Raw genomic sequence first — 15000 nt, 5'->3', positions numbered from 1 at the left:
CCCTGTGTGTGACCACTAAACACTCCTGTTTCAGACAGACTCCGCCCCCTGTGTGTGACCACTAAACACTCCTGTTTCAGACAGACTCCGCCCCCTGTGTGTGACTAAGAAACACTCCTGTTTCAGACAGACTCCGCCCCCTGTGTGTGACCACTAAACACTCCTGTTTCAGACAGACTCCGCCCCCTGTGTGTGACCACTAAACACTCCTGTTTCAGACAGACATTTGACTGACATTTACACAACACAGGAGGTAAAGATGACCAAACTGTAACACTTTGGAGTCACTAATACAAGTTTATTTTTACTTAATGTTCCTAAAAACATGAACCTACTAAAACAGCTTCATCTAATTAAGAATTTCATACAATAAAATCATACATTTGTTATTTTTTTACTGATTCCTACTTACACTTTACTTCTAGACCTTCAGGGGAAAGTGTCTGTGACTGCACACCTTTATCCAGGGGAATAAGATCAAGTAAATGAATAATCATTGGTCACGATATAGTGGACCTTAAAGAGGAAACATACAAACTGGCATTTTATAACCAGTGTGTTGTTAGCAATATGGTTATTGTACTGATGTATTATTGTCTTTGTTTGGTTAATGTAGTCTTAGTGGTTAGCACGTTCGCCTCACACCTCCAGGGTTGGGGTTCGATTCCCACCTCCACCTTGTGTGTGTGGAGTTTGCATGTTCTCCCCGTGCCTCGGGGGTTTCCTCCGGGTACTCCGGTTTCCTCCCCGGGTCCAAAAGACATACATGGTAGGTTGATTGGCATCTCTGGAAAATTGTCCGTAGTGTGTGTGTGTGTGTGTGTGTGAATGAGAGTGTGTGTGTGCCGAGAAGTTCGGATAAGCGGTAGAAGATGAGTGAGAGTGAGAGTGGTTAATGTACATGTACAGTAGTTATGACCACTGCATGTTCACAGCAGGTCCAGATCCCAGAACTCAACTCCACTGAACATCTTTGGCATGAATTGGAACATCGATATCGCTATAATGGTCACGGGGCACAATCTTTGGCCACATAGTGCATATGAAATATTCTATTCTATTCTATTCTATTCTATTCTATTCTATTCTATTCTATTCTATTCTACTTTATTTGACAGAACATGGTAGACCTGTACTTAAGGCGAGCTCTCGGGTGTTTTTAACCAAAGTCTTATCTAGTCCCTTTTTCTCTTAATGCACCACCTACAGCAGACATGTCTGATGATTACATATGTAGTGAAGGCTAGAAATAAAAGAACAGACAGGAGGAACAATAAAACATCTACAGAGTGGTAAGAATACCAGGGCATTTTATAGGATTGTGTTCGTAGGTGAGCTGCACCTCCATGTCTCATCAGGTACTCAATCCAGAACACAGCATTGTCTAATGGTTTGATTGGAACATCTCTGTGGAGTCTGGAGAGTCTCTGCATATTTTCCCGGTATGAAGGTTCATGTAGAACTTCTTTCAAGGTTAAAAGGAATGAGTCTTTGTCCACAGTTGCAAAATTCACATTCTTTGCGACTCCTTTCACCCTCATTTTTGCAAGATTGTCGGGCTGATCCCAGACGAGTCCGAAACCGATTATAGGAACTCCATGATAGATAGCTTCCTGAATTCCATTGGTGCCACCATGAGCCACAAATACCCTGGTCTTAGGGTGGCCAATGAGATCATTTTGGGGCATCCAGTCCATTATTAAAGTATTGTTCCCCACAGTGGAAGGTCTTTCCCCTTTATATCTCCAGATAACTTTTTGTGGAAGCTCTGCAAAAGCCTCAGCTATCAAATGAGCTACATCATGAGGAAGCTGACCAACCATCGTTCCCAGAGACATGACAATGACACCGTGTTCCCCAGAGCTCTGCACAAAGTCCTCAAGATGCTGTGGAAGAGGTTTGGATTCTTTGCAGTGGAAACCACCGATGTAGACAAAATTTGGCATGGTAGGGCGTGGGAACTCGAAGATAAAATCAACTCTGAACAGCCACAGATCTGCTGCCTGAACTAATTCAAAGTAGTTTACTCCTGGACCAAGAAGTTGACTACACACATCATTGTATTGTGAAGCCATAAAAAAATGAATCTGTAATTCAGTTACCATGTACATGACAACATTAAACACTCTCTCAAAGAAGCTCATGTGGTCTGAAAGCTCCAACATCGGCAGTGGAACATAAGAAAGTGGTGAGGGAGCAACTGCAAAATGTCCCTCATGATGTACGGTCCACCGGACATTAAAGACAAGAGGCAGGTTGAGATAATGACCTACAATGACACCACCCATTAAAGCCGGGTCAGTAAGATACACATCATATTTAGCATCTCTCAAAGTCTGCATTAGTTTCTGGTCTTCAAACATGCTGATCAACATTCTTCTCTCTTTCTCCACCATTTCACCGACCGTGTCCCACATCTCCTTCTCGAGTTTCAGGCGAGCCCATGTGGAACCCTCTCTCATAATTTCCAAGTATCTGCTAACAGTTTTCCAGATAAAATTTTGCTCAAAAATGGCTGAGTTTCCTAAAGTGATGGAATTGTAGAACGGTGATGTTTCTTCAATGTACCAGCTGTCTGAAGATCGAATGACTGTAATGTTGTGGCCTTTGGCATGAAGAGCCTCAATCAAGATTTTCATGTTGATCCAGTGGCTGCCATCCACAGGGAAGATCAGAATCTTCCCAGTATAGGCTGAGGCTACCAGCAGGCTGAGCAAGACCAGGCCAGAGCTTTGCATCATCTGTCCATTCATAGCAGCACCTACAGTAATGAACAGAAAGCTAGAGATAAGTACATTAATAAATACAAGTGTGTTCATTCCTTAATTGACTGTTCCGGCAAACTACTTCTCAGGTGTGTATATATAAACTGTGCCCAATGTTAGGGGCAGGTTAGACAAGGATGCAACCAAGAAGCCAAAGGAACTTTGAAGGAACCTGAGAGATCCACAGCTCAGGCTGAGAAACAACCACAGGACACTTCAGGTTGTGAGAACACCATTAGTGAATAAAGCACACCTGACAAAAGGCATGATGGAACAAACATGTGGAAAAAGGTTCTCTGATCAAAAGAGACCTACATTTAACTTTATGGCCTTGAATAAACTCAACACTGCTCATCACCCTGAGAACACCAACCCAGCCGTGAACCTGGTGGTGGTAATGTTCATGTTATGGAAATGCTTTTAATCAGCAGGCTTTAAAAACTAGTCGGTTCTGTGGGTGTGATGGGTCAAGTCCAGACCCCAGGATGGCTGTAAATCTGTGGGAAGACCTCATTATAACTGCTGTTCATCACCACCACCACAACCACCACCACAACCACCACCACAACCACCACCACAACCACCACCACAACCACCACCACAACCACCACCACAACCACCACCACCACCACCACAATCACCACCACAACCACCACCACCACCACTACAACCACAACCACCACCACCACAACCACAATCACCACCACAACCACCACCACCACAGCCACCACCACAACCACTACCACCACCACCACCACCACCTCGAGTAAGTTTATGTAGATAAGACAGCAGAAGTAACAGGAGACAGAGACTTTAAGACAAAACTCTGTAGGTGAACAAGGTCAATATTTAAAGGCAATAAACATCACATTATTTATTATTTGCTAACATTTGTTCAGGTCATTTTCTATTGAACATTTAAAATAAATGATAATTATTTATGTAAATGAAACTCGTCTAATTTATTATACACAAACTGTAATAATGCAAAACAAAGATGAAGCTTTGTGATAATGTGAGAAGTAAAGCTTCTATTTTACTGTGAAGAGACTCTCAATTATATCTGAGGGGAAATGCTGAAAAATCGCTTCTTTATTACTTAAGTACATAAAGACCATACACACTTTTACACACACACACACACACACACACACACACACACACACACACACACACACACACACACACACACACACACACACACACACACACACACATATAATGTATGAACAATTATATTTAAACCCATATGACATGAATACATTCACTAAACTCAAACCACAACAGAGTTAAAGATTCGTAAATAACTTTAAATAATTTTTTATCTCATTGCAGACTAAAATTTATAATAATAATAATAATAATGAGTGGAAATGATCATTCCCTTAGGTACACTAACATGTACAGTATACAGACAGGAACATGCGGAGTAAATAAACAGAGCTTTATAATAGATAAAGTTATTAAATGGATGTCCCACAAATCTGTTCACTCAGAAAGTTATTACATTATTCAATAATCCAGTGAAATGAAACATTTAGACGTACCAAAGACACGACTCCATAAACCATATCAGTGCTTTACAATCCCGGTGTGTGTGTGTGTGTGTGTGTGTGTGTGTGTGTGTGTGTGTGTGTGTGTGTGTGTGTGTGTGTGTGTGTGTGTGTGTGTGTGAAAGAGCTACGAGAGCAAAGAGCATCTACTCCTGAACCCCCAGATTAATAAATGACTTTTACTGTATTATCTCCTTGTGTCCATGAATATTGTTCTTAAGTCCAAGGTCAAAATTATGCTTGACTGAAGTAAACCTGTGTTCTGGTCAAAGCCACCCAGATGGTGTGTTAAAGGCAGTGGTGTAGGTTTAAACCCTGTCTCAGAAGATTGTACTCAGAACCGTCTGGTAAAGTCCGAGAGCTAAAGTTCATCTGAATGTGGAGCTCAGAAACCTCAGTATGTTCTGAGGACTGAATGTGGCCCTTAGTGAAAAACAAGCTGTTTATTTATTCTCAGAGGTAGAGTGTACATAACTGTTAAAATAACAAATACATTACATAGAACTCATGCATTAAAAGGCCAAAAGTATGTGCACCCTAACCATGACACCCATATATTGTTCTTTCCAAATTGTTTCCACAAAATTGAACGTACAGTACAATAGTACAGAAAGACCTTGTGTGCTGTAGAATTACAGTTTCCTTCCCTTCACTGGAACTAAGAAGCCCAAACCTGTTCCAGCATAACCACTGCATGTTCTATGGCCATATAGTGCATATGAAATATTCTATTCTATTCTATTCTATTCTATTCTATTCTATTCTATTCTATTCTATTCTATTCTACTTTATTTGACAGAACATGGTAGACCTGTACTTAAGGTGAGCTCTCGGATGTTTTTAACCAAAGTCTTATCTAGTCCCTTTTTCTCTTAATGCACCACCTACAGCAGACATGTCTGATGATTACATATGTAGTGAAGGCTAGAAATAAAAGAACAGACAGGAGGAACAATAAAACATCTACAGAGTGGTAAGAATACCAGGGCATTTTATAGGATTGTGTTCGTAGGTGAGCTGCACCTCCATGTCTCATCAGGTACTCAATCCAGAACACAGCATTGTCTAATGGTTTGATTGGAACATCTCTGTGGAGTCTGGAGAGCCTCTGCATATTTTCCCGGTATGAAGGTTCATGTAGAACTTCTTTCAAGGTTAAAAGGAATGAGTCTTTGTCCACAGTTGCAAAATTCACATTCTTTGCGACTCCTTTCACCCTCATTTTTGCAAGATTGTCGGGCTGATCCCAGACGAGTCCGAAACCGATTATAGGAACTCCATGATAGATAGCTTCCTGAATTCCATTGGTGCCACCATGAGCCACAAATACCCTGGTCTTAGGGTGGCCAATGAGATCATTTTGGGGCATCCAGTCCATTATTAAAGTATTGTTCCCCACAGTGGAAGGTCTTTCCCCTTTATATCTCCAGATAACTTTTTGTGGAAGCTCTGCAAAAGCCTCAGCTATCAAATGAGCTACATCATGAGGAAGCTGACCAACCAACGTTCCCAGAGACATGACAATGACACCGTGTTCACCAGAGCTCTGCACAAAGTCCTCAAGATGCTGTGGAAGAGGTTTGGATTCTTTGCAGTGGAAACCACCGATGTAGACAAAATTTGGCATGGTAGGGCGTGGGAACTCAAAGATAAAATCAACTCTGAACAGCCACAGATCTGCTGCCTGAACTAATTCAAAGTAGTTTACTCCTGGACCAAGAAGTTGACTACACACATCATTGTATATTGAATCCATAAAATACTTAATCTGTAATCTAGTTACCATGTACATGACAACATTAAACACTCTCTCAAAGAAGCTCATGTGGTCTGATAGCTCCAACATCGGCAGTGGAACATAAGAAAGTGGTGAGGGAGCAACTGCAAAATGTCCCTCATTTTGTACGGTCCACCGGACATTAAAGACAAGAGGCAGGTTGAGATAATGACTTAGAATTGTGCCACTCATTATAACAGGGTCAGTAAGAAACACATCATATTTAGCATCTCTCAAAGTCTGCATTAGTTTCTGGTCTTCAAACATGCTGATCAACATTCTTCTCTCTTTCTCAAACATTTCAACTGACGTGTCCCACATCTCCTTCTCGACTTTCATGCGAGCCCATGTGGAACCCTCTCTCATAATTTCCAAGAGCCTACTTATAATATTCTGAATGAAATCTTTATCAAAAGTCCCTGCTTTTGGTAAACTGATGGAATTGTAGAACGGTGATGTTTCTTCAATGTACCAGCTGTCTGAAGGTCGAATGACTGTAATGTTGTGGCCTTTGGCATGAAGAGCCTCAATCAAGATTTTCATGTTGATCCAGTGGCTGCCATCCACAGGAAAGATCAGGATCTTCCCAGTATAGGCTGAGGCTACCAGCAGGCTGAGCAAGACCAGGCCAGAGCTTTGCATCATCTGTCCATTCATAGCAGCACCTACAGTAATGAACAGAAAGCTAGAGATAAGTACATTAATAAATACAAGTGTGTACAGATTATATGGCCAGGTTTCATCCACCCCACAACTCTTTAAGATGTATGTGATGTATGTCATTAAAATGGTGAGGTTTTTGTGGCAGTAGCTGAGTTTGAGTTTCCTCCTTATAATGTGTAGAATTCCTGAAGTCATACAATACTAAGAGATGATACAATTTCCCTGAGATTCTCATATAAAGACTTAGCTTCTGTTGGACCGTGTAGACATCACGTCCTCATCACACTAGGATCCGGACTTAATCATGTGGCCGTTACAGCAATCAGTACACGAGTAAACGAATCACAAGGTCATCATCAATGTCCTTGCATCAGTGACGTAGTTATTTAGGTGGTAGTGCAAGGAAGAAGCATATATATAGTTTATATTTACTCTTTTGTCTGAAGGTCTGAAGGTTTTGACCCCACTGTTATCAGACTTTTACCGGTTGGGTCAATCACCTTTGGTCCTCTTGAGAAGATCAGAATAGTCAAAGATGACCAACATCGACTGCAGACAGCTGAAGGTTCCTTAGTTATTTCATGTCTCTGCTTTGCTTTTCTCTTTGGGTCTACCTGAGGTTTTTTACTTAGTGGTGAGGTAGTGTTTGGTCCTGCCAGAGGTGGGAAGTAACGGAGTAAAAATACTTCGTTACTGTACTTAAGTACATTTTCCTGGTATCAGTTTTTACTCCACTATTTATTTTTCGGACAACTTTTGACTTTTCCTCATTACATTTTTACACAAATATCTGTACTTTTTACTTCTTACATTTCCCAAACAGACTCGTTACTTTTAGTATTATTCCTTCTCATTGGACGCTGTTTCCAGCCTATCATCCTATCATTGTGCGGCTTTTTCCCCATGTGACTGGTGTACTGTATTATTTACTGGCTATCAGACATAGACTAAGGATAGCGGAGCTAACAATGAGCAGCGCCTACAAAAGGAATGGCTAATGTTCATTCAGAGGGAGTCACCGATGTTAAAGTAACTAACAACGAGGACATTCCTGAACACACATGGCCATATATGAGGGAGATGTTTGTAATAATCGGCGTCAAAAAGGATTCCTGGCAAATGCGTTGTGAATTGTGTCAACCCAAAAAACACCAAGTGCTTAATTTAATGAACATTAATTTTGTCATTTGTAAAACATCACAATAACTTTGAGTTGTTTTGAAGCACAGAGCTGGAATCTCCCTACAGTTTGGGATATGGCCTTGGTGATACACTTGGTATACATTATAGTTCCAAAAGTATTGGGTCACCTGACCTTTCCTGCTATATGTGGTTGTTTTCTGATCTCATCCCTACTGAACACCTTTGGGATGAATGTGAACGCTGACTCCACCCTACATCACCTACATCAGTGCCTGCCTTTCGTAACACTCTTGTGGCTGATGAACACAAATATCCATCATCAGCACACACACACACACACACACACACACACACACACACACACACACACACACACATATATATATAAAACATGACGTCCAGTTCCCAGCATGACACTAAACAGTAGTAGTAACAGTGACTTTTTACTTAAGTACATGTCAGAGCCCAAACTTCTTTACTTTAACTTGAGTAACTACTTTTACTGGAGTCTTTTAAAAAGGAGTATCTGTACTTCTACTTGAGTAAAGGATGTGTGTACTTTTGCCACCTCTGGGTCCTGCACACTACCTCTGGGGAAGGGAGGAGGTTACCTGCAAGGAAAGACTTACACACCACCAGGACTTGCAGTCAACACTAAAATACATGTAAATACAATCTATGCAAAAACCTGAAAACTGAGTGATGATAATTAGTGCTTACTTTTAACTTAGCATTTTGAGCTACGCCAAGACACATGGCTTCAGTGGGGTCAAGACACATGGCTTCAGTGGGGTCAAGACACATGGCTTCAGTGGGGTCAAGACACATCTGGACAGTTTTCTCTTCGTTTGTCCCTTCTGCTCCCACAGCTTCTCTTTGTGATGATTGGTACATTAGAGCTTTATAAGGTGAACATACCTATGTGAAGCCCTACACTATGTATACTGCTGTACATGACTTAAGAGATACGGACGTGTCACTAAGAAGCTTCACTACAGTAAAGATAAAAGATTTGTAAATGCCATGAAGTGCAGAAGAAGAATTATTTACTAATGATGATCTAATAATAAACAGGAAATGATCTTTCCCTCAGTTATACTGTATTATTACATAAACACACATTTATAACGTTATTATAAGAACTGCCCACAAATCAATTTCATACTAAATGTATTATTCCACAATGAAATCCGATCAGAATGCAGACGTACCGTAAATCTGATCCCACGAGCTAGAGAATTTCGTTCAAGTGTGTGTGTGTGCGTGTGTGTGTGTGTGTGTGTGTGCGAGACCAAAGAGCGTTCTGTTCAGGAACCTGGGTTAATGAATGACTGTCAGGGTAGCGAGAGCTTCCAACTGGTCAGAGATAAAACAGTGGATATGAGATGAACAGATAAACTGGTGTGAGTTCTGAACCCTGTACAGATTTCTTTACATACATCATTGAAACTTTTTTTACTTCCTTCTTGTTTCATTGTTAATGAGTTGCTCAGTGTTTACTGTGGTACTTTCTCCATCGGCTCATCAGGCCAGTCAGACCTCCACCCAACTACCTTGGACTTAAGAAGTCTCATTTACAACCTGAAGCGTGTTCTCAGAGGAACAACCTGCTGTTCTGATTGTAGGTTCTTCTAGAAGCTCTGCTGTTATTAGTGTTCTTCATTTTCTTAGAACAGATCTCAGCAGTTTGTGGAACCCTTTCTGATAAACACTTTATTGTCGGTTAAACCATTAAGCTGCAGGCTGACAAGTGAAAACTTAATCCTGAAGTTTATGGCATCATTCGTTCATCTTTATGGAGCTCTTTATCCTGGTCAGAGTCTCACTAGGTCCTGAATCTGTCCACTGAAACCAGCAGGAACACAACAGGAACACAGCAGGAACACAACAGGAACACAGCAGGAACACAGCAGGAACACAACAGAAACACAGCAGGAACACAACAGGAACACAACATTAACACAACAGAAACACAGCAGGAACACAGCAGGAACACAACATTAACACAACAGGAACACAACAGGAACACAACAGGAACACAACAGAAACACAGCAGGAACACAGCAGGAACACAGCAGGAACACAACATTAACACAACAGGAACACAACAGGAACACAACAGGAACACAACAGAAACACAGCAGGAACACAACAGGAACACAGCAGGAACACAGCAGGAACACGACATTAACACAACAGGAACACAACAGGAACACAACAGGAACACAACATTAACACAACAGGAACACAACAGGAACACAGCAGGAACACAGCAGGAACACAACAGAAACACAACAGAAACACAGCAGGAACACAACATTAACACAGCAGGAACACAACAGGAACACAACAGGAACACAGCAGGAACACAGCAGGAACACAACAGGAACACAACAGAAACACAACAGGAACACAACATTAACACAACAGAAACACAACAGGAACACAACAGGAACACAACAAGAACACAACAGAAACACAACAGAAACGCAGAAGGAACACAACAGGAACACAGCAGGAACACAGCAGGAACACAACAGGAACACAACAAGAACACAACAGAAACACAACAGAAACGCAGAAGGAACACAACAGGAACACAACAGAAACACAGCAGGAACACAACAGGAACACAGCAGGAACACAACAGGAACACAACAGAAACACAGCAGGAACACAGCAGGAACACAGCAGGAACACAACATTAACACAACAGGAACACAACAGGAACACAACAGGAACACAACAGAAACACAGCAGGAACACAACAGGAACACAGCAGGAACACAGCAGGAACACGACATTAACACAACATTAACACAACAGGAACACAACAGGAACACAGCAGGAACACAACAGAAACACAACAGAAACACAGCAGGAACACAACATTAACACAGCAGGAACACAACAGGAACACAACAGGAACACAGCAGGAACACAGCAGGAACACAACAGGAACACAACAGAAACACAACATGAACACAACATTAACACAACAGAAACACAACAGGAACACAACAGGAACACAACAGGAACACAACAGAAACACAACAGAAACGCAGCAGGAACACAACAGAAACACAGCAGGAACACAACAGGAACACAACAGGAACACAGCAGGAACACAGCAGGAACACAACATTAACACAACAGGAACACAACAGGAACACAACAGAAACACAGCAGGAACACAACAGGAACACAACAGGAACACAGCAGGAACACAGCAGGAACACAACATTAACACAACAGAAACACAGCAGGAACACAACACAAACACAGCAGGAACACAACAGGAACACAACAGGAACACAGCAGGAACACAACAGGAACACAACAGGAACACAACATTAACACAACAGGAACACAACAGGAACACAACAGGAACACAACAGAAACACAACAGGAACACAACAGGAACACAGCAGGAACACAGCAGGAACACAACATTAACACAACAGGAACACAACAGGAACACAACAGGAACACAACAGGAACACAGCAGGAACACAACAGGAACACAGCAGGAACACAGCAGGAACACAACAGGAACACAACATTAACACAACAGGAACACAACAGGAACACAACAGGAACACAACAGAAACACAACAGGAACACAACAGGAACACAGCAGGAACACAGCAGGAACACAACATTAACACAACAGGAACACAACAGGAACACAACAGGAACACAACAGAAACACAGCAGGAACACAACAGGAACACAGCAGGAACACAACAGGAACACAACATTAACATAACAGGAACACAACAGGAACACAGCAGGAACACAGCAGGAACACAACATTAACACAACATTAACATAACAGGAACACAACATTAACACAACAGGAACACAACAGGAACACAACAGAAACACAGCAGGAACACAACAGGAACACAACAGGAACACAGCAGGAACACAGCAGGAACACAACAGAAACACAACAGGAACACAACAGGAACACAACAGGAACACAACAGGAACACAGCAGGAACACAACAGGAACACAGCAGGAACACAGCAGGAACACAGCAGGAACACAACAGGAACAAAACAGAAACACAGCAGGAACACAACAGGAACACAGCAGGAACACAACAGGAACACAACAGAAACACAGCAGGAACACAACAGGAACACAACAGGAACACAGCAGGAACACAACAGGAACACAACAGGAACACAACAGAAACACAGCAGGAACACAACAGGAACACAGCAGGAACACAGCAGGAACACGACATTAACACAACATTAACACAACAGGAACACAACAGGAACACAGCAGGAACACAACAGAAACACAACAGAAACACAGCAGGAACACAACATTAACACAGCAGGAACACAACAGGAACACAACAGGAACACAGCAGGAACACAGCAGGAACACAACAGGAACACAACAGAAACACAACATGAACACAACATTAACACAACAGAAACACAACAGGAACACAACAGGAACACAACAGGAACACAACAGAAACACAACAGAAACGCAGCAGGAACACAACAGAAACACAGCAGGAACACAACAGGAACACAACAGGAACACAGCAGGAACACAGCAGGAACACAACATTAACACAACAGGAACACAACAGGAACACAACAGAAACACAGCAGGAACACAACAGGAACACAACAGGAACACAGCAGGAACACAGCAGGAACACAACATTAACACAACAGAAACACAGCAGGAACACAACACAAACACAGCAGGAACACAACAGGAACACAACAGGAACACAGCAGGAACACAACAGGAACACAACAGGAACACAACATTAACACAACAGGAACACAACAGGAACACAACAGGAACACAACAGAAACACAACAGGAACACAACAGGAACACAGCAGGAACACAGCAGGAACACAACATTAACACAACAGGAACACAACAGGAACACAACAGGAACACAACAGGAACACAGCAGGAACACAACAGGAACACAGCAGGAACACAGCAGGAACACAACAGGAACACAACATTAACACAACAGGAACACAACAGGAACACAACAGGAACACAACAGAAACACAACAGGAACACAACAGGAACACAGCAGGAACACAGCAGGAACACAACATTAACACAACAGGAACACAACAGGAACACAACAGAAACACAGCAGGAACACAACAGGAACACAGCAGGAACACAACAGGAACACAACATTAACATAACAGGAACACAACAGGAACACAGCAGGAACACAGCAGGAACACAACATTAACACAACATTAACATAACAGGAACACAACATTAACACAACAGGAACACAACAGGAACACAACAGGAACACAGCAGGAACACAACAGGAACACAACAGGAACACAGCAGGAACACAGCAGGAACACAACAGAAACACAACAGGAACACAACAGGAACACAGCAGGAACACAACAGGAACACAACAGGAACACAACATTAACATAACAGGAACACAACAGGAACACAACAGGAACACAACATTAACATAACAGGAACACAACAGGAACACAGCAGGAACACAGCAGCTGATCTTCCTTAAAACACAGATATATTCAGTTATACATATACATATATAGATATACACACTTTCTCTGTATTAACCTGCTCCATCTGATCTGATCTAACACTCCTGTTGTCTTGGTAACAATAATGACCACAGCTTTGAAGAACGGACAAATGCAGCGTCGGCGTTAATAATCTGATCCAGTTAACTTTCACTCTATTGTTAATTATTACACTTCTTTAAACCTGAATCATTTACTTCCACATTTTGTGTCATTTAAATCCTTTTTTCTGTAAGAGATCATCTATACACACACACACACACACACACACACACACACACACACACACACACACACTATTCTCTCTGCTACAATGTGAATAGAATAGGAGGGAAAACGTATTAATATACATTATTTGAGTTCATGATTCATTCATGCTCTTTATTCAGATCCTATTCATTATTAATTCTCCCTTAAAACGACACTGACTCTGTCCTGACCGACTCGTTTCCGTGTGACTCTCTCTCTCTCTTCCTACCTCAAATTCTCTCTCTGACATTCTGTATAATTAACACAAAGAGAATTTAATGATTTCATGTCAGTTAAGCAAAGCACAGAGAATTTCATGGAATAAATTACAAAGGTCATTTTTCCCTCTTGCTCATTAATCCTAGAAAAAACACAAACGTATCTAGAAGTTAGGAGAATGATGATTTTAAGCTTCTTCCTCTTTCAAAGTCTTCGTCGGAGCTCTGGAGATGTTCTGGAATACATCAGCAGGTCTGCAGAGATCATTAACAAAAGTCTTATAAATATATGATATAATAGACTTTCAGCCTGAGACTGTGTCTGAGTTCCAGCCCTAAATGACATCTGTTCTATAGCTAGGAGTTTTAAAGGAAAAAGGTTCCATTCTTCTGGGTGTTAATAACGAGCCTGCACCTCGACATCCACAACAGCAGCTGTAGATCAGAAACGTTTCGGCTACATTCATTGCTTTTTAAGTTATTAGTATTGATTTAGAATAACTTTATAATTTATGATGTGAGATACACAACAAGGGGTCACGGGGGCTTAGCGGTTAGCACGTTCGCCTCACACCTCCAGGGTCGGGGTTCGATTCCCGCCTCCACCTTGTGTGTGTGTGGAGTTTGCATGTTCTCCCCGTGCCTCGGGGGTTTCCTCCGGGTACTCCGGTTTCCTCCCCCGGTCCAAAGACATGCATGGTAGGTTGATTGGCATCTCTGGGAAATTGTCCGTAGTGTGTGTGTGTGTGAGTGAATGGGAGTGTGTGTGTGCCCTGTGATGGGTTGGCACTCCGTCCAGGGTGTATCCTGCCTCGATGCCCGATGACACTTGAGATAGGCACAGGCTCCCCGTGACCCGAGAAGTTCGGATAAGCGGTAGAAGATGAGTGAGTGAGAGAGATACACAACAAATCAGTTACGCTTTTAATCTACTGCTGCTGTCATTAAACCTATAGATTGTGTTATTTTAATATTTTAGAAACATCTTTGAGGGAAATCATCAGCTGAATGTCTTCGTCTGTCATAAGAAGAAATACGCCGTGACTCAGA

At 41.9% G+C, this 15000-nt stretch overlaps 3 protein-coding genes across 8 annotated transcripts in view; 1 reads left to right on the top strand and 2 right to left on the bottom strand.

The window, feature by feature from the left end:
- elfn1b (extracellular leucine-rich repeat and fibronectin type III domain containing 1b) overlaps positions 1-15000 on the top strand; it is a 46862-nt gene that overhangs the window by 9740 nt on the left and 22122 nt on the right. The gene's annotated exons all lie outside the window — the stretch shown is intronic.
- LOC113651705 (UDP-glucuronosyltransferase 2C1-like) lies at positions 784-4590 on the bottom strand. The gene is made up of 2 exons (XM_047802834.1): positions 4313-4590; positions 784-2761 (listed from the first exon to the last, which is right to left on the bottom strand). The coding sequence occupies exon 2, from the start codon at positions 2751-2753 to the stop codon at positions 1176-1178; it is 1578 nt and encodes a 525-aa protein (XP_047658790.1). The 5' UTR covers positions 2754-2761; positions 4313-4590; the 3' UTR covers positions 784-1175.
- Positions 4747-9245, bottom strand: LOC113651704 (UDP-glucuronosyltransferase 2C1-like). Of its 4 annotated transcripts, none has more exons than XR_007138392.1 (3): positions 9113-9245; positions 5105-6760; positions 4747-5059 (listed from the first exon to the last, which is right to left on the bottom strand). XR_007138392.1 is itself a non-coding variant. In XM_047802832.1 (3 exons), exon 3 carries the CDS (start codon positions 6750-6752, stop codon positions 5175-5177), a length of 1578 nt encoding a protein of 525 aa, XP_047658788.1. In that variant the 5' UTR covers positions 6753-6760; positions 8622-8770; positions 9113-9194; the 3' UTR covers positions 4747-5174. The 4 variants fall into 4 exon arrangements, 3 of the variants coding, with proteins under 3 accessions (XP_047658788.1, XP_047658789.1, XP_047658787.1); XM_047802832.1 differs by adding an exon at positions 8622-8770 and having other exon boundaries at positions 4747-6760; positions 9113-9194; XM_047802833.1 differs by adding an exon at positions 8622-8775 and having other exon boundaries at positions 4747-6760; positions 9113-9151.

Source organism: Tachysurus fulvidraco, chromosome 18 (genome assembly GCF_022655615.1).
Source record: "Tachysurus fulvidraco isolate hzauxx_2018 chromosome 18, HZAU_PFXX_2.0, whole genome shotgun sequence".
Taxonomy (NCBI): domain Eukaryota; kingdom Metazoa; phylum Chordata; class Actinopteri; order Siluriformes; family Bagridae; genus Tachysurus; species Tachysurus fulvidraco.
Note: the sequence above shows the minus strand (reverse complement) of the source record. Positions and strands in the feature narration are given on the sequence as shown.

Excerpts from the sequence above, each read along its gene's own strand:
- LOC113651704 (XM_047802831.1), bottom strand. The coding sequence starts at position 6,752 with ATGAATGGACAGATGATGCAAAGCTCTGGCCTGGTCTTGCTCAGCCTG.
- LOC113651705 (XM_047802834.1), bottom strand. The coding sequence starts at position 2,753 with ATGAATGGACAGATGATGCAAAGCTCTGGCCTGGTCTTGCTCAGCCTG.